This window comes from Schistocerca piceifrons, chromosome 7 (assembly GCF_021461385.2).
Source record: "Schistocerca piceifrons isolate TAMUIC-IGC-003096 chromosome 7, iqSchPice1.1, whole genome shotgun sequence".
Classification (NCBI taxonomy): Eukaryota; Metazoa; Arthropoda; class Insecta; order Orthoptera; family Acrididae; genus Schistocerca; species Schistocerca piceifrons.
The window spans coordinates 36,063,293-36,082,633 of NC_060144.1; the positions used below are offsets into that span (position 1 = coordinate 36,063,293).

Here is a 19,341-nt window from a genome sequence, read left to right on the forward strand (position 1 = left end):
TAATTGTATCATATGCTCTGATTTTCACAGTGCTCTTCAGAGCCTCTGCGTGCTGTAACACTCCATGCCTTAGTGCAACTTGTCCAAGAAAGCTTCCACTTGTGTGCTTTTGAGAGAGCCGTTTTAATGTTCATATGAGTTCCTGGCCATGTCGGTCGGATGGGAAATTAAGCTGTTGATGGTGCTGCCAATGTGGCAGTCGTCCTACTTTGGCCCGCTATCTCTTCCATTCCTTCAGACCATCTCATGTTACCGCCTGTAGGCAGGTGTGTCTTTGGCATCACCACTGGTATCCTCTTCACGGGAACAAGCTCTGGGGAATTAAACCTCTCCTAGTGGCTTGGCCAACTTCCTATTGGCCCTCTCACCCAAGGAGATCGTTTTAGCCAGGCTGCGTATTAGGCACTGTCTTTTTAGCCCCCCACCACTTTGTGCTCATTGTCAGCCTGACAGTTTGCCATTTTCTGACCGAATGTCCTGATTTTAAACACTTACATTCTAGTGTATGTTTGCCATCTAAGTTATCGGCTGTTTTAGTGAATGACATGCAGGCTGTCAACAGCATTTTACTTTTTATCCAACATAGCAATATGGCAAAGGACATTTAATCTTGATTCGGGACCTCCATTGTCCTTGTGGACCTTTATCCACAAGGAAGTCCTTGTTCTTAGCTCACTTTCCTTCCATCAAATGGGTTTAACATATAGTCACTTTAAAATTCTTTTATTTCTTGATGATATAATGTGATGACATGGACACTTATGACCTTAGTTGTTTTTGCGCCCTAAAACAAACAAAACTTTACAAAACACATGCCCCTCCTTACCGCATCTGATGATGCCATTGGCAGAGAATGACATGACACTAGACTGGATCCGACTCGTCCGTGTAGGCCTGTACCTTACTACTTCTGCTAGGTAATTCATTTTGTGTGACATAGCTGATGTACATTGACCTACTACATGTGCTTATTTTATATTTATTGGATTGGGTATTCTTATTTGTGTTTGATTTGTATCATATTACATGCAAAACCTGTGAAAAGTTGTTAAATGTGTTTGCTACTTCTAAGAGATTTGTTACATTTTTGTTTTGTTGTGGAAATGTTGTATTTTTCCTTGATATTCTGTTTTCACCAGTTTCTTCTTTTATAACACTCTACATCGTGGTCACTAAAGCTTGTACTGAAATCTTTAGCTGAAGTGCTGTATAAACTCTTCTCAACAAGAAACTAATCTAAAACTGTTCCACAAGTGTCTGTTACTTGAGTAGCAGCATGTACTTGAGTATTTAAATAGATTCATCAAGGTTCAAAAGGACTTCCCTGTTTATACATTTTGTACGAAAGTCATTGTTGAAATCTCCACAAATTATCGAATCACATTCCTGTTTATTTACTTTGTTTAGCAACCATTCCAATTTATTTAAGAAAATTTCAAAATTTGCGTAAAGTGATCAATAAAGTGTAGCAACAATCAGATTGAATTTTTGTGGCTGCAGCCTTACGAACTTTAATGTTATGAAGGTAGAGTTGACAATGTTAGGAGGCTACTGCATTACCTATGCCCACATACAACATTCAAAGAGCAGACAAGGGATAAAAAGAAATCTATATAACAGTTAATATTTTTATGCAAGAAATCAATCAGAACACATTTATGTTCCTGTGAGGAAGTGAGCACTAAGTGTGGAAGAACTGGAAGCTAATCGAGATGCAGTTGTCTGTACAAATATTTAGAACTGACGTGATTCATAGCTTTTCATTTGAACACTCCATATATTTACATAAATGGGATGTGTGTCCAAATGGCCATCAGATTAATACGAGTTTCTCATTAACTCACAGTTGACACAAATCGGACATCAAGCATTAAATTTCTGCACACACACACACTCCCTCATAGAATCGTAATATTAATATTAAACATCAGTGAAAAATAATAGTTCCTTAAGTTTGTTCATCACTTTCCACTTGGTGGGACTAAGCACATGAACTTGCACGTAGCTTTCTAAAGAAACAGAACCGGAAATGGATGAAGATAGGATGAGTGATGCAATATTGCAACAAGCTAATGAGGATTGAAAGACCAAATCAGAACACTTGGAGTAAATGAGGTTACTTCCGAATTACTAATGTCCTTGGCAAAAACAATCATGACAAGACTGTTCCACCTGACACACAATGTGTGAGAGACAGATAAAATACACTCAGATTCAAAAAAAGAGTGTAATAATCCCAATACTGAGGCCTGGGATATACATGAGAGGTTTTTGCTTTCAGACTGTTTGATATTCTTACATAGTACTTGCAGAATTGTTCACACTAGGGGTGAATTTTTGCTGATAATTGCTGTCTGATAGTTGCTCGCAAGTACTTTCTGGAATGCCTGGGAGTCTTGTGAGAGCATTTACATGCAGCAGCATGAAAGAGTGAGCTGAGAGATCACTCAGAGCTTTTTCTGTCATAGTTCTGTGTGTGAAGGCAGAGTTTGCAGTGGAAGAACATTGGGCTGCAGCTACATTTTTAATACTTTTAGTGCAAAGAAAAAACATAAATGACCATGTTTGTGTTGGATAATAGAGTGGATTATGAGGTGTAATGGTTTTGGAGCATGCAGGAATCTCACTGTAGAGTTTGTGATGGAAGATCCACAACAATATCAAAATTTTACTGGAATGAAAGTGATGGAGATGGAAGAAATATTCCTTATAACTGAACCCAAAATTGCCAAGCAAGATACATTATGTGTAAATCCTTTAGTGTTAAAGAAACGACAGTGCACCCTGTCATAAAGCAGCACCTGTGAGGCAGTGGTTGTATGACACATTTCTGAAATGGGCTGGCGTGCCCAGAGTACTGACTTGAACCCATGGAACACCTGCTGGATGAGTTGGAATGTCAACTTCACTCCAGAGCCCCACCCAACATCACTATCTTATTTGGTGTCAGCTTGTGAGGGACAATGGGTTGCCATTACTCCACAGACAGTTGTAATGGTGGAAATCATGGATTTGTAGTATGTACACTGACAAAATTGTTAAAATCTGCAGTAATGTGTCTAGCTCAGGATAATTTTTGAGTCACCCACCAATTCAGACAACTTTGTACAGCAGTGTTTTATCACAATCTGCCAGATATAAGCCCTGTACACTACCCCTCTGGACACCACAGCAAACTATTTTATTTTCATTCTGTTTGATCTAGATAATGGGCGGTTTTGTGCGCCACTATTCTTACTTCATAGGAACAGCTCAAAAGACTGAAAGATTTGCCGCTCAAGATACAGATTGGTCAGAGCAGTTCACAGTTATGAATATGGCGTGACTGACTGTATACAGATTATAATTGTATTAAGAAAGTTTAAATACAACCAGATAATTACACACTATAGGTGCTTATCAGTACTTCAGTAGTTACTGCCTTTAACTCTCTCTCTCTCTCTCTCTCTCTCTCTCTCTCTCTCTCTCTCTCTCTCTCTCTCTCTCTCTCTCTCTCTCTCATGTGTCTTGAAAAGATTAATTGTCTAGGACAAACAAACAGCAAATAATTTGGCGAATATCTAAATAACTTAAATAACTATAGGAACCTATATCTAATCTGATAGAGCTCGATTTTCATTAAGCTTCTCTTGTTTGGATTTAAGACAGATCTTAAATTTAATTTGTAAGTTACAACCTCTTTCTAATTCATATTGTAAATCAGTTTTGAAGTAAGATATAATTTCTTTTGGGTTTCATGTTCACTAGATGTTAGTTGTGTAGGGCTCAATTTGGAAAATCTCTGAAGAACCATAAAGTCACTGTTGAAATAACTAGAGCCCATCTTAAACAACCCAGCCCCACAGTCCAATTAAAGATAAAGATTGATAACTGAGTAAATTTATTGCTTCGATGTTTCCGTCTAAAGTAGTAGACATAGAAATGATTTGATCACTTTGAATGATGTAGGTATCAGATCAAAAATGCCCAAGCCATATGTTAATGAAATCAGTTTTTTTTTTTAATTGTACTCATCATAATTGTCTTGATCATAACAATTATCACTCAGTGTCATGTATAAAAACTGAGAAAAGCCAGGGTTTGTCTCAAGTTCAAGAACAAAATTTGTGTCTCTTCGTGAAATTGATGTTTTGGTGTAATCCATTCATAAAACTATTTTACGGTAATAAAGTAGTGCTTAGTTCCGAAATAATGTAAATAGGTAAACTCGAAGTATTCTCAAATGCAACACTTTTCAGATTACCAATTTTGTGCACTTCATATGTTTGACAAAACACATCTTGACTGTTGACACTGCTTGTACCATAACATAACTCTACGAATGCATTTCACAAGGGTATAGAGACAAGTTACAATCTTGTATCCCCATGGCACCATTAACACTCGAAACAGACATCGTTCTGACTCCACTACCACCTTACAACTTTCTCTACGTACAAATTTCAGAAAGTAACACAAAGCAAAGACAAAGATGTTACATTTCAACAGATCTCAGACTTTCATTAATATCAATATAGTTTTACTGATATAACATTTGTGTAGAAAATATTAAATTAAATATTAACTTGTGAACATATTTTGTAAAATATTACTTAAGTAATTTTTAAATTTAACTTTTATAACAAATTTTTAATAACTTATGATTTTGCTGAAAGTAACTTTAGTTGCTGATATCTGGTATACAGGGTGATTCAAAAACTATGTTTACAAATGGACACGACACATCAGACATACAACAAGGATTAATTGCAAATGCAACAAGAGGGTGCTACAGTCACAAGAGGACAGTGCTGTACAAACGTGGGTGGAGCGCATCGAGACCATCACCATTCATGCCGTGGAAGCATTGGGAGTAACGTGGCTAGTTACATGTGCCACAGAATGGCTGAGATGCGTTTGATTTATGGCACGACCAACTGCACTGGATGAGAAGCCATGCTATTGCATCGTCTGAAATATCCTGATAGAAAGTTGCCGTGCCACAGATTATTTGCCATCCTGCATTGCCGATTGTGCAGAAGCAGTTTGTTCCATGTGTGTGTGTGAGCAAGATACTGGTTGCCAAAAACCAACATGGGCAACTGCGGTGGAAGAAAGCGTTCTTGAAAGGGTGCTGCGTATGACATCAACGAGTGCACAATGTGTATCCTGCATCACTGATATCCCCCAATCGCTGTCTGACACATAGTATATGTCAAAAGATTGCATCTGTTTCACTTCCAGTGCATTGAGGCATTGCAACTGGAGGACTACAACAAGCACATGGAATTTGCGTGGTGGTTTCTGCAGGAATTCGCTGCAGACTGAAGCTTCACAATGAATGTCTACACACCAATGAGGCTGCGTTCTCACTCGAGGTTGTGATGAATGTTCATAACCTGCATACTTGCCCAGATGTGAACCCACATGCTACGGGAACACATGCCTTGCACCATGAATTTACGCTTGATGTGTTGGCTGACATCGTCAGAGAATGTTTAATTGGGCCATATATTCTTATGGACTGACTTGATATTCACGTATATGTCATATTCCCTGCCAAACATGCTTAATGATGTTTCCATTCCTATTTGTCACTGCATTGGTTTTCAGCACAATGGAACCCCTGCACATTTCAGCAGTCAAGTGGGGGCACATTTGTAGGCAACCTTTCCCCGGCCGCTGGATAGGACACAGTGGGCAAGTCGCATGGCCACCACAATCACCCGATCTGTCCCCTGTGGGAGTATCTGAAGAGCTTTGTGTATGAAACATCTGTTACCTTGTAGGCCGAATTGTTGCAGCAGCAGGATCTCTTCAAAATACACCAGGTCTGTTTGAGAGAGTGTGCCGTTCAATGTAACATTGATGACAGGCATGTCTCAGTGCATCTGGAGAAAACTGTGAGCATCTCCTGTAGTGGACAACCATTTGTAGCATGTGACTAAGTAACTGCAATGCCATTTAGTAGTCCCAGGTGGCCATTACGACTCCCATTTTCTACGTGATTACTGATTCTTGTTGTATGCTTGATGTGCCTTATCAGTTTTTAAATGATTTCTTTGAGTCACCCTGTAGGAAGCAAGACAGATCACTTGAGATAATTAATGTTTTCAGATAAATGGCAAAAGTGGTAGCTTTCAAAATATAAAGAAAATAATATAACATGATAAATGAAATTTCAAATATTTCCCTAAACTTCAAAATGGTTCTACAAACTCATACATAAAATATTTTTTGTAAATGCTAAGAAATATCGCAAGGGTAAGTATGGTATTGAGATGTTCATAAAACACAGCTTTATTGTTATCTCCTAAAGCATACGTATTATGAAAGTATAGTTTCATTTCAGTATTCATGGACTTTTGTTAAGATAGGAAGTCTGTATTTTCTTTAATATAACTTTTAACGTCTGTATTAACTGCACTGTATTTCTGACCCTTAAATCACATTATTACATCAAGTGACTGTCTCTTATTATTCTGCCAACACCTGAGGCAACAATCTCACAACAGCTGTTTCAGAGACATCATGAAAGTTCGCTAACCTGTCAGTGCACGTTGAAGTGAAATAAAGTTATTAAGCAAAATGTGAATTATCAATATTGTGGAAGACATTTAGTGTTTAATCGTTAGGCCTTAATAACCTTAAGGTAGCTAGTAGAAATTTCTTTATTTTTTTATTTTTTATTTAAGTTATATGAATGAAATACTATAATTCAATGTTCAGTACTCGATCGCTCTCAAAGCAGTACCACCATGTTTGAGACCACTTAGTTATGTATCAATTCGCTAACAGAAGCTCACTCTTTAGTAACTGAAAGGGAGAACCTGTCTTTCTTGAAATACTGTTTTCCCAAGTGATACAATTGGGATTATGCACACCTGCTGTAATGTCTTTCATTAGATGTCCATTCGTCATAAAATTGACAGTTATTTTTTGATATAGAAATAAATAAAAATCGGAACTCGGATTTTCTTATGGCTTCCACCTTCCTGTCATTTTTCTTTTTAGCCTTTTATTATTGTAGTTATCGTTGTTGTTGTTGTTGTTATTTGCAGCTTACATAAACCTCTACCCAAAGCCTTTCCTATTCAGAAATAAAAATCTGGCACCACTGCCACTTTTTTCCTAAAGTTAATTACAGCAGCAAAAATTACGCTTGTGCAGTGGCACTCAACCCATGTGTAAGCCAGTTTGAATCTTAGTGGTGGGAAAAATTTTCACTCCCAGTATTTGGCTGGCAAGGGGGGCAAGGTAGTGGTATAAAGTTCCTGATGCTCACCACACTTTGCACCAGCATCCTGGTTTAATTACCAAACCTCTCTGGAGTATCTCATGAAGTGAGGGCATGTGACATTGTTGGTGATCTGTGCATTTGATGGGGACGTTAAGATTGGCGCCCCTTGGTGCTATTCACGAGGAGTAGTTTATGTGCCCTGCCAATAATATAGACCCATCGTTCTGGAAGGCATAGCTCCTCACGTGTTTCTGTGGTACCCATTGAATTTTTTAATTATCTGTTTTCTCATGCAAGTATAACTTAGCAGCAGTGATACTTTTTACCCGTGCTCACTGATTATGGGAGTTGATTATGTCAGTGGAGTTTGATCAGATCATTTCACTCACAAAAGCTGCTAGACATGGTGAAAGTTTCAGTGCGCATGTACGGTGTTGGATTTCGAAATGCCCCTTAATTTTGGCACATATGGCGTGCCCTTCATCAGATCTGCTAAAATCACATCTTATAAATTCTGGAACTTGGGCTGCAGTACAAAATCTGTTGGCTGTCCCTGAATGAATTGTTCAACATGCCGGATGATGAGATAACAAAAAATGGAAAAATAGGGTCGTGTTTTCAATGTAGTGAGTACACATTAGTAACACTGTTGGAAGTTATATGATGTAGAAATGTAATTGTACTCTCTAATTTATCATCATTATGTTTTATGTTACTTTCAGGCAAGCTGAAGGGCATGACAGAACACAGTACTGTTTTTCCGCTGCCTCCAACAGTAAATGATCCCAAAGTTATTACACAGCGTATATATGAGGTTGCCAATGTTGCATCAGTTCCAAGTACTGAGCCTGGAATACTGAGGTATGTTATGTATCTTTCATTCTCATCTGTTGTTTGTGTTTTTGATATTGTTATCTCAAACAGTTTTCTTTCCTATATGTCATAAACTTCATTTCCTAGACTTTTGAGAAGGTATTTTAGCCAATAACACATTTCTCAATAAAGTTTTAGAAATGAAACAAAAAGTGCTGTATATAATATTAACCCATGAGCAGATGTGCCTATGTCTAAAGTGCGCCAACTACACATAACATTCCCTTGTACCAATCCAGTGTTGTTATACAATTGCAAGTGAATACCTTTTCCTTTATTATTGCTTCTGCTAACACAGTGATAAATTGTGTTGTCATACGTCTAAGCGAACAGCAGTAATATGAAATAAACAGTGAGCTATGCTACCCAGGTTAAGAACTAACAATACAATTTCACAATGAGGCAGTTGTCTCCAAGATGATTAGTAATCGAATAAGCAGTTTTCTGGAATCTGTTCAGGTGCATTGTTTAATGCATCAAGGTGGTTATTACTGTGGGGTAACGCTTGAACGTGGTAACAGAGTGAAAATATATTCTATTATTGTTTAATTTAACACTGTTTTAGCTCATATAATGTAAGTTTATTTAATTGTTGTTTCGTTAAACTAAGATTAAACTGTGAGTTTTCTCATACGTGTTTACCTTGGAAACACAAAGACAACTATACTTGGCATGTGTACAAAGTATGCCGTGTGCCTGCTTGTGTAATGAAAAGTAGTGCACCTGCTCAAGGCTTAAATTAGGAAGAATAGATAATAATTTTTGTACATTGGAGCTTATCAGTTTTTTTTTTCTGTGTCAAAACTATCCTTTTCTTAAAATACTGAATTTCCCATATTGTATTAATGTACTGGTGTGTGTGTATCTCTTGACAAGAAAAGATATTTTGATACTATGTATCTGTTCAGTGTGAATAATTGTTATGAATTCCTATGTAGTCCTATGTAGTATAATGTAATGTTTAAAAATGCAAAATCCAGTATGGAATTACACCAACTTGGAAAGAATAGATTGCTACTCGCCACATAGAGGAGGCGTTAGGTCGCAGACTGGCACAGTGGAAAAAATGCTAGATATATTCAGCTCTCTGACTAAGACCTTCATTTTTTTCTGATAGCAAACTTGCATACATTCACATGAGCGCAACTCGCACACACATGACCACTCTCATCTATGAGCTCTAAGGCCCAACTGCCAGTCGGGCCGTAGAGCCCGGGGATGACAGTGGCCATGTGTGTGCGAATTGTTCTTGTGTGTGTGTGTGTGTGTGTGTGTGTGTGTGTGTGTGTGTGTGTGTGTGTGTGTGTGTTCTACAACTGATGATAGAAATAATCTGAAAGCTAAATGTATAGGTTGTGCATTTTAACTGAAGATATTGAAATATCTTGGAAACTACACATTGGATCAAAAAAAGTTATAATTCCAATTTGTGCATGGGTAGTTTAGAGCAAGTTTGAAATCTTCAATGGGAATCCCCACTTCTTGTTGCAAATTACGATTCTACGGCAAAATCTACATACGTTTTGTCTGAAGCACAATTGTAATTTACGGCGTGCTACTCGGTGCACTTGAATATCTGGTGGCACTTGGGACCCCACCTCCATGCTGCAAGGGTAGGACAGGCCAGTATTTAATAACTTCTAATTGGAAACCCTATTTGCAACATTGTATTTCTCCGATGTATCAAACAGGAGACTACTCAACACCCACCATGTCCATTTAGTGAACTATGGCGTATCATTACAGGCAGAACATCGCGACTGGAACTTGTGTATCATGCAGACATAAGACAGATAGTGGCTGTAACATTACAATACTTGCACAGCGTTTATTGCCTGCACACCTACCTATTATATAGAGAACAGAGATGCATGTGGATGATGTATGTTGCAAGCACAGAAGAAAATATTGAAATGGTCCTGATTTACAGAGAATGTAGGAGAAAGGTTGAGACTGCTGTTGCCTTGTATGCTAAGCATTTCCCAGAGAAAACTCGCTCTCGTTCATTCTTGTAATAGGTCACGGATTTTCACCTGCCTCGAGATGACTGGTTGTTTATGTTGTCCTCGTCGTTTCATCATCATTCATGAAAGTGGCTGAGCGAAGGTTGGGAATTTGTACAGGTGCACAGTTGAGTGCCCCACAAACCAATCATCATCATCATCATCATTATTCGTGTAAGTGGTTTTGAATGCCTTTATGTTTGATGGCAGTGTACAGACTGGCAAAAGGAAATCAAACAAATGTGTTACAGGAGAAATTAATGACGTAGCTGTATTAGCAGCAGTGCACCACAACCTATGGATAGATCCCTGGCAATTGCACCATAATTCCAGTATGTTGTAGACTGTATTGTCACAAAACTGCATCAGCATTAGTATCATCCGTACCATGTGCATTAGTATCATCTGTACCATGTGCCAGTGCATCAAGAACTTCATTGTGCCGATTTCCATAACCTTGTAGTGTTTTGTGAATGGGCATGTCAACAAATGCAAATGACACCCACGTTCTTTGCCAAGGTACTATTTTCCGGAGAGTCTGTAATCACAAACCTTGGTAGGGTTAACCAGCATAACATGTATCATTGGAGTGTAGACAATTGCCACTGGTTACAGCAAGTTGACCATTCACATCCTCGGTTGATTAATGTATGGTGTGGCATCCTGGAGAACAAACTCATTGGTTCATATTTTATTGACGACATGTTGAATGGACGCAAATATCAAACATTGTTGAAACAGGAACTATTGATACTGCTGCAGGGTGTGCCCTGGACATTTGACATCGTATGTTGTTTCAGCGTGACGGTTGTCCTGTGCATTATGCAATTGAAGTGCTAGAGATATTAGACCAAGTTTACACTGGTTGGTAGATTGGCAGAGGTAGCCCTATTAATTGACCTGCTAGGTACCAGATTTCTTTCTGTGGGGATATTTAAAAGATAAATTATACCAACAATGTGCAATAGGCCATGAAGACAATGTTGACCACATTGGAAATGCCTGTGCTGACTGTCCCACAGATATGCTTCTGTCCTGTGTACGGTTACTTGAAAAAATGGATCACTAAGTGTATTGAAGTTGGCAGTACTATGTTTGAACATGTACTCTAATTGGAAAAGTAGAGTAGTGTTCGCCTCATGCCACGGCCCCAGTGCTGCATCAAGTAGTCCCCTGTTCGATATGTCGGAGGAATATAATGTTGCAAATAGGGCTTACAATTAGAAGTTATGAAAGACTGTCCTGTCCTACCCACACAGCAAGGAGGTGGGGTCCCATATGCCATTGGATATTCAAGGACCATTGAGTAGCATCTCGTAAATTAAGATTGTGTACCAATTTCTATTCCTCCGATCACAGCACCATCTGTGGTGAAATGAAGAAAATGCTTCAGACAAAACATAGGTAAATTTTTCTACAGAATCATAATCTGCAATTAAAGATGAGGGTCGCCATCGGAGATTTCAAAGTTGTCCCTGCCACCCACATATGGGGTGGGTTGGCGGGTCTGTTGTGGTATCGTTGGCCGTCCCCCTCAGAGCCCGACAAATTGGAACTATAACTTTTTTTGATATAATGTGTAGTTTTTGAGATATTTCAATGCCTGTATATAGCTTTCTTCTTTCATCATGCCTGTCTGCAACTCAGTGCCTCTCCTGTGTGGCGAGTAGCAATCTATTGTTTCCATATTGTTGTTATAATGTCATGTTTGTGATTTTATTTATGAGCATAGAATAAAAGGAAGGGAGCGGACAATGTAGAGCCAGCACATACAGGTAATCTGTTTAACTAGCACTAAAGGGACTGTCATTCTTAACAGTTCTATTTGGAAAATATAACACCATCAACAATCTCACTTGCTTCACTCTATGGCAGACTGCAGGTTGCTCTGCAATAGAACCCAGTAAAATGGCACTGAACTTGGTGATCTAGAAGCTGATGCTACAATCTCTTCATCTTTTACTGGTAGAGTTCCGGCCACCAGAATTTTATCTTCTGAGTCAAGTTGCTGCACTAGCTCCTGTTTCTGACCCTGGCTACAAATAGAGGTTTACTGAAATGTAAAAGACTATGAACTGTAATTGTAAATATGGGTACAACATGTTCTTTATTGTCATTGCTCACATTGTTTGTGAAATTACTGAAATTGAGTAAATTTCTCTTGATGGATATATGCTAATATTATACTGCAGTAGAGCAGGCAAGAAGAAAGTGAAATTGGCTATATATGCAAAAAATGGGGGTGAAGTTCCATCTCCTTCAGATTAAGTAACAATAATAGCTCTTTGAATGCTATGTGTCAGTAATGAATTAAGAAACGTACAAGCTTGTAGTACAGCAGGAAGTATCTTTGAGCTTCATAAAGTAGCTAGCCATTGTTTTAATTAAGTTATGCATACTTAACTGGAGAATTATTATTTGCAGAGACATTAATGTTGATTTTAATTTTCTGTAAGGAGTGGGGGCACAGTGCTACTGCAATTGACAGTTTGTTTTAAGACCCAACAACTTGCAGTGTCTTAGCTGTAAAACCAGTAGTGAGTAGTTCATCTGACCATGCTAACAATAAAATATATTGAGTAATCAAGTGTAGATCATAGGAGAAGAATATTATATTGCTGACTCATAAAAAATACAATTTATAACAATGTTTAGAGAGAAATTGAAGGAATAATGTTGGTAAGAAATTTATAAAGCATACAGACAGAAAAGTTAACTCTTTCTTAAAATATTCCAACAGCAATTAGATTCTTGTTTACCCCTAACAAATACAGGGGTAGAACTGAACAGAGGATAAGCGATGGATAATTCTTAGGATTAAAGTACCTTCTAGGAAAAGAAAACATTAGGCAATTAACAGGGCAAGCGGTAGTCAAGAGCAGAACTGCTATCAGTATTGTAAAATTCTTCATCTCTTACTATGCTGATCTAAACTCAGGAGTATTGACTTACTCTGTTTATTTTCGCTCATTGTTGCTGTATGGAATTGTCGTCTGGAGGAGAGAGTGCCTAAAGTAAATAAAATGTCTGAGAAAACACAAGAAAGAAACCAAGTCAGTTCAAAAGAAAATTAAAAACATAAATTACCCACTTGTTCTTCAAATAATCTGAATATCTAGATGAGATTTAAAAGTTCTGTTAGCTACGTGGGTAGTAGCAGTGTTCATTTAAAGTGCAGGGTAACGACTAATGTATGGCAAATAGAAATCAGTATCAAACATATATGTAACTACTTTCTTTGAGAAATAAAGTAAATATAAATCTACCAGTAGAAGATTTCAAACACCAACATGTCCAGGAGTAGATGTGCAGTCTGCACAAACTTTGTTGGTGGTGAATTACAAATTGACATTGAACAATTAGGTGAATCTTTGATAACATGGGGTATTAAATTTAATAGAGGAAAAAAGAACATTTAAAAGTACAGCAGGTTAAACAAGCCACTCGGAATACAGACTTCTAAAGGATGGTATTTTCTGAATGCACAAAAACAGCTAAGCGGAAATGGATAGATGAAAAAATGGATAGCTGTAGATGGATCCATGCCTTTAGGAAAGGTAGATGCCACATATAAGAAAACAAACAAATGTTTGCAGGAAAGTGAACTGTATGAACATCAAGAGCTGGTGCTGAACACGGAGGGTAAGACTGAAAGGCGAAAGGAATGTACTGAAGGGCTATTAAAGGAAAGGAATCTCAGTAAAATGTTGTGGAAGGGGAAAAGGAAGTGGATGAAGATGAGATGACATGCATTACAGTGGGGGAGAATTTGTTAGATCAGTGAAAAACCTAAATGGAAATAACACTCCTAGAGTAGATGACATATCCATGAGAGTATCCTAGTATGTAGGATACACACAAATACGCACAGACTACTTCAAGAACAACAAAGTAATCCTAGTACCAAAGAAGGCAGGTGCTGACAAATGTGAATATTACCAATCAGTCAATTAAGAATACCTGCTTGCAGAAAACTGTCAAAAGTTATATATAGAATAATAGGTAGAAGCCAACCTGGAGGAAGTTCAATTTGGATGTCGGACAAATGTAGAACTGTGCAAGGCGATATTGGTCATACAGTTTAATTTGAACTTACATCCACAGCATTAGCAGATTTAGAAAGAACCCTTTGACAATGTTGACTGGAACACACAGTCTGTGCAATTATGAAGTTATCAGGGAAACATACAAGGAGCGAAGGTTGTCTATAATTGTACTGATACCAGACTGCAGTCATAAGAATTGAAGTGCGTAGAAGGGGGGACAGTAGTTGAGAAGAGGGGCTATCCCTCATATTCGTAAGCAGCTGGAAATCGCCGTGACTACAATCAAAAGATTGGCGGCTGCCAGAAGTGGTGTGTTGGAAGAGCTCCTGTGAGTCGTGTCACTGTGATAGTGGTACCAGAGGTCCTTGAGTACTATCCTCTCCCGTGGATCTCTTCTGCAGGAAGTACACAATCTGCCATTACTCATCCACTTGACTGTAAGTGGTGTGTCAATGGTAGAACTAGGCATCCTGTACACATTGGAGTGGTATACCAGGGAAGACTCAGGGTGTTATAGTGATTCCCATAATCAACAAGTTTAAGGTGCTGTCTTTCACTGAAACTGCAACTGAGCCAGATGGTACCCCTTAGGGAAATGGCTGCATGGCAGCTTTTTCCCTCACCACTATCTTAGCAGTTCTGTATGCTCACAACTCGCTATGGCCATCGGCTAAGGCAGCGAGTTTCACCCCTCACGCAGTACTTCCATTCACGGCTGTTGATTGTGGAAGACACTTTACCACTACGGTCACTGATTACCAGTGCAAAACAACAGTTACCCCTAGCAAGGCTTCCTCCAGACTAGTTTCACCAGTCGTCGTCCATCCCTTGTGGCATCCTTTTCGATTGCTGGTCCGTGCCCACGCCGTGAGAAACTGGCCACATGGCAATGCACCAACACCACCCCCACCCGGCACAACATGTTGGCTGTCACGTTTAAAGCCACCCTATGATGTACTCACTCTCATGCTCAATGCACCGCTATAGATGTCATTGGCCTCAGTCCTCAGCACAGCGCTAGGCAGCTGGGAGTATTTGACATGCTCACCTGCCTCAGCGCCGACATGCCTAGGTTGCAAGCAATGGTGGTTCACTCATTTCTGACCCCTACAGTCTGCACGACACCAGCCACTGGCGCAGTGACAGCTAATAAAGGCACAGCTCCAGCTGCTCTACCGTTACCCTCTGTGACAGGGCCGGCCTCTGCAGGTATCATAAGCACTTCGGCCCAGGCACCACGAACTGCAGAAACCCTGATCTAGGCACCCAAACACCAATGACCACCTGACTTCGGCAGTCCCAGCTGCTTCTTGGTCTCCCAGTGCCTGTTGATTTGCGCTGCCCATTCCACCCAGCCATTACTCATATACACCAGCTCTGGGTTATCTATCTTCTTGCAAAGGGTTGTATGGAACACTTGCACCACCTGAGCCATTCTCCTGATAGCAGCAAATAATTCCACTATTGCTGTGTGTGACATACATCATTGGGTCCTCAATCTCGGCTTGCAATGGGACCTGCTCTGGACCTTCACAGTAGCTGACGTCATGACACCATTATCAGAGCGGACTCATTGGACACCACGCCTGCTGCTTGACATTGCTGGCTGGCACCTCATTGACAGCGACACTGGGAAATTAACGTATTGCACCACTCATTTCACTGTTCTCTTCAAAGTGAAGCAGGTTGCGTATTCCAACCCGTATGCTGACCTCCTGGTGCAATTCTCTCCTCACACGCCCATCCAGCACACCTCAAGAGGTCTGCCTTTCAACTGTATACTACGTTGAAACCTGCCCCGGACCATCCGTCTTCTGCTGGCCACACCCCCTGGCACCGCATAAACTGAAGATCATCAAGGCTGAGTCGATTAGCTGCTTGCCGCCATCGTGCTGCTTCCCTCGAAGAGCCCATGGACATCTGCCCTTCACCCCACCAAGAAGGATGTCTCCTGGCCTTCTTGCGGGAATTGTCAGAAGCTTAACACCCACACTATACCTGACCAGTACTCGGTGCCATTCCTGTGCAGCTACTTTCTGGCTTTCACCCAGATTCTGGTCACACCTGAGGGCATCCAGAAGACAGTCATCATGCCATTCATACTCTGAAAGAGCACCTTTATGACCTTTAGCTACCTTAATGCTGCCCAAAGGTGGCAGCGGTTCTTGGACATTGACCTACAAGGCTTGCTCTGCTGTTTCACTTACCTGGATGATGTACTCATTTTTTCTGTGACACCAGAGCAAGACCGTGAGCACCTTCACAGCATTTTTGAACATCTTCAGGTCGCTGGCACCATCATTAACACAGCAAAATGCAAGCTCGGTGCCTGTGAGGTGGAATTCGTGGGCTACTCCATCTCCATCGCTGGCTCACATTCTTAGCCCAACAAGGTACCAGCTATACTTGGTTTTCCATGCCCAAAGACATTCAAGGACCTCTGCCGTTTCCTCAGCATATTTAACTACTTCTGTCCATATAAGGAATGATGCTGCCATGCAGGAGCTGCTCATTCACCACTGCCCCTCACCACATCAAAACAAAGGGCAACAAGACAGTCCCATGGATGCTGCATATGGAAGACAGCTTCTCAGCCACCAAGCGCATTATAACAGACGCCAGCATGTTCACCAACCCCCACCCCTTTGCCCCGCTTGCCATCGTGGTCAGGGCCAGCTGGACGGCCATAGGCACTGTCCTGCAACAACACTTGGCAACACTTGGCAGCTGCTCTTTCTCTTCTCCAGCAAGTGCTCTCACCCAATCAGCAGTGCTGCAGCACATATGACTGAGAGCTCCTCGCCATCTACAAGATTGTCATATAATTTTGGCAATCAGTGGAGACCTATTACTTCACAGCCCTCACCACAACAAACACACAACATTCGCCGTTAGGAAAGGCACTGACCAGTGCTCCCCATGTCAATTCCAGCAGCTTTCATTCTTCTCAGAACTAATGACTGACATTTGTCACATCGCCGGAATTGAAATCATCGCTGACTGCCTCAGCCACACCTGTGCTATCGCCTCGTCACTGAACTATGAGGCATTTAACACCACCCAGGTGCATGATCTAGAACTCATCCAACTCTGCCAGGATGCCATCTCCGGCCTCTGCCTTCAACGCACGCTGTCTTCCAGCTTCTACAGCTGTATCTGGTGTGACCTATCCAACAGCTCACTGTGCCCCTTCCTACCTGCTGCCTCCCGCATTTGACTGATTACACAACCTGATGCACCCAGGCGTGCACACATCTGCCACTCTGGCAATACAGTGCTTTGTGTGGCCAGACATTCAGAGGGACTGCAGGAGACGGTCCAACACCTGCCTCGTTTGTCAGTGCGCTGTGGTTAGCTGCCGTGTATTTGACCCCGCCACAGCTTTCCAAGACATCAGGCATCACTTCCCTCATGTTCATGTGCACATTGTCAGCCCCCTACCTTCATCTCACAGCTGCCGCTACCTTTTTACCCTGATGGACAGGTTCGACTGCTGGCCTGAGGCAATGCCAATACCTGACATTACCACCACCACAATAGCAACTGCCTTCATCTCTACGTGAATTGCCCACTCCGACTGCCCATACCATATCATTACAGGCCTCTGGCATCCATTTACATTGGCCCTTTCTCATGTGCTGGTAGATCTGTGTGAGACTGAGCTGCACGTGACATCGAGCTACCACTCAGCTGCTAACTGCGTGGTGGAACAGCTCCATCACGTCTTGGGCCACCCTCGCCCACAACAACAGGTGGATCGCTCCCTGCTGCTGGTACTTCTCACTCTCTGCATCACTCACAAAGCCAACCTTGAGAAGACAGCCGCTGATTTTGTTTATGGCCAGCTGCTCGCTGTACCAGATGACTTCATGGAGCCCATTGACCTGCCCATGGATGACATCATTCCTGAGATTATTGCTGGCTTTTTGGACTGCATGAACTGCCTGTGACCCACTGCTGCCCAGCTCCCCACCAAATACAGAACTTTCATTCACAGTGACTGTGCGTCATGCACCCACGTTACACTGTCCATCGATGCTCACCAGCCCCTTCTCTGACCGCACTCCTGTGGCCCCCACCAGGGCCTGTAACGGGATTGCAGAACATTCACCTTGCATCTCCATGGCACGCTGACCAACATTTCGATCCATAGGCTGAAGCCTGTCTATATGCTGCCCAACCCCACACCACCCAGCATGACCACCATCTACGCAACAACCTGCAATTGCGTACTGCCACTGCCACCACCTATGCCAGGCCCTCCTTCAACTCTGACGGCACTACGCCACCAAAGCCCTCAAGATGCCTGCCCACAACACTACAGCTAAAAACACCACGGAAAGCTCACTGTGCTATACTGGCACCACACCTGATCCAATGGCTGTCACTAATACAGATGCACAATACGCTCATGACCCTGGTTCTCTACCTCTCCCACAGCTAATGACTGACAAGCGATTTCCCCTCCTGTGCCGTCAACTGCTGGGTACACTCACAATGCCACATCACCACCCCCAACACTTCTGCAAGAGCATTATTTCGCGTGCTCCCTGCACCACGCTCCCGACCTGCCACCACCCATACTGACACAGGTGGCATCGGTGACTCACGTTTGCAGTGTAAGGCGCATGCGATTTCAGGTGTAAAACACGGCCACCCTGTCAACATCACCTTGCAACCACCTGGCAATGTCGTTGCACCCTTGTCTCCACAGTCCCACGTTCTGCGCCTGCCTAGAACTGCGCATGCAGCATCAAATCCAGGCTCAGACTGTCTAGGCATGGCACGCCCCCATCCCACCCCTCACCCTTCATGCTGCTGCACACTGCCATGCAATGGACCAGCACCACTGACAGCCGGCTGCCTCATGCCCCTGCTGCAGGGCCAGCACCTGCACCATTGATGCCACCACCCCCAGCCTTACCGCTGGCACATCACAATGCACCACCATCATCAGTTTTCGCTTTCACCACTTAACTCAACAGCACAGCTCCGCTTTCGAAGAGGGGGAGGGGGGGGGGGGGGGGAGGTTACTGTGATTTGACCTTCCACAGCGCACCTTTCTTGGCAATTCCATACGCTCACTCACTACAGATGTCTGCTAAGGCAGCAAGTTTCAACCCAAATGCAGTAGTTTCATTCAAAGCTGCCGATTTTGCTGTGCGACAGGACACTTTATTGCTACAGTCACTGATTAACG

At 41.7% G+C, this 19,341-nt stretch overlaps 1 protein-coding gene across 1 annotated transcript in view; it reads left to right on the top strand.

Annotated features, from left to right (window-relative positions):
* LOC124804753 (AP-3 complex subunit beta-2) overlaps positions 1 to 19,341 on the top strand; it is a 241,403-nt gene that overhangs the window by 205,741 nt on the left and 16,321 nt on the right. Inside the window, exon 18 of the mRNA XM_047265059.1 lies at positions 7,942 to 8,080. Coding sequence (XP_047121015.1) covers positions 7,942 to 8,080 — 139 coding nt within the window. The remainder of the gene's footprint in view (positions 1 to 7,941; positions 8,081 to 19,341) is intronic.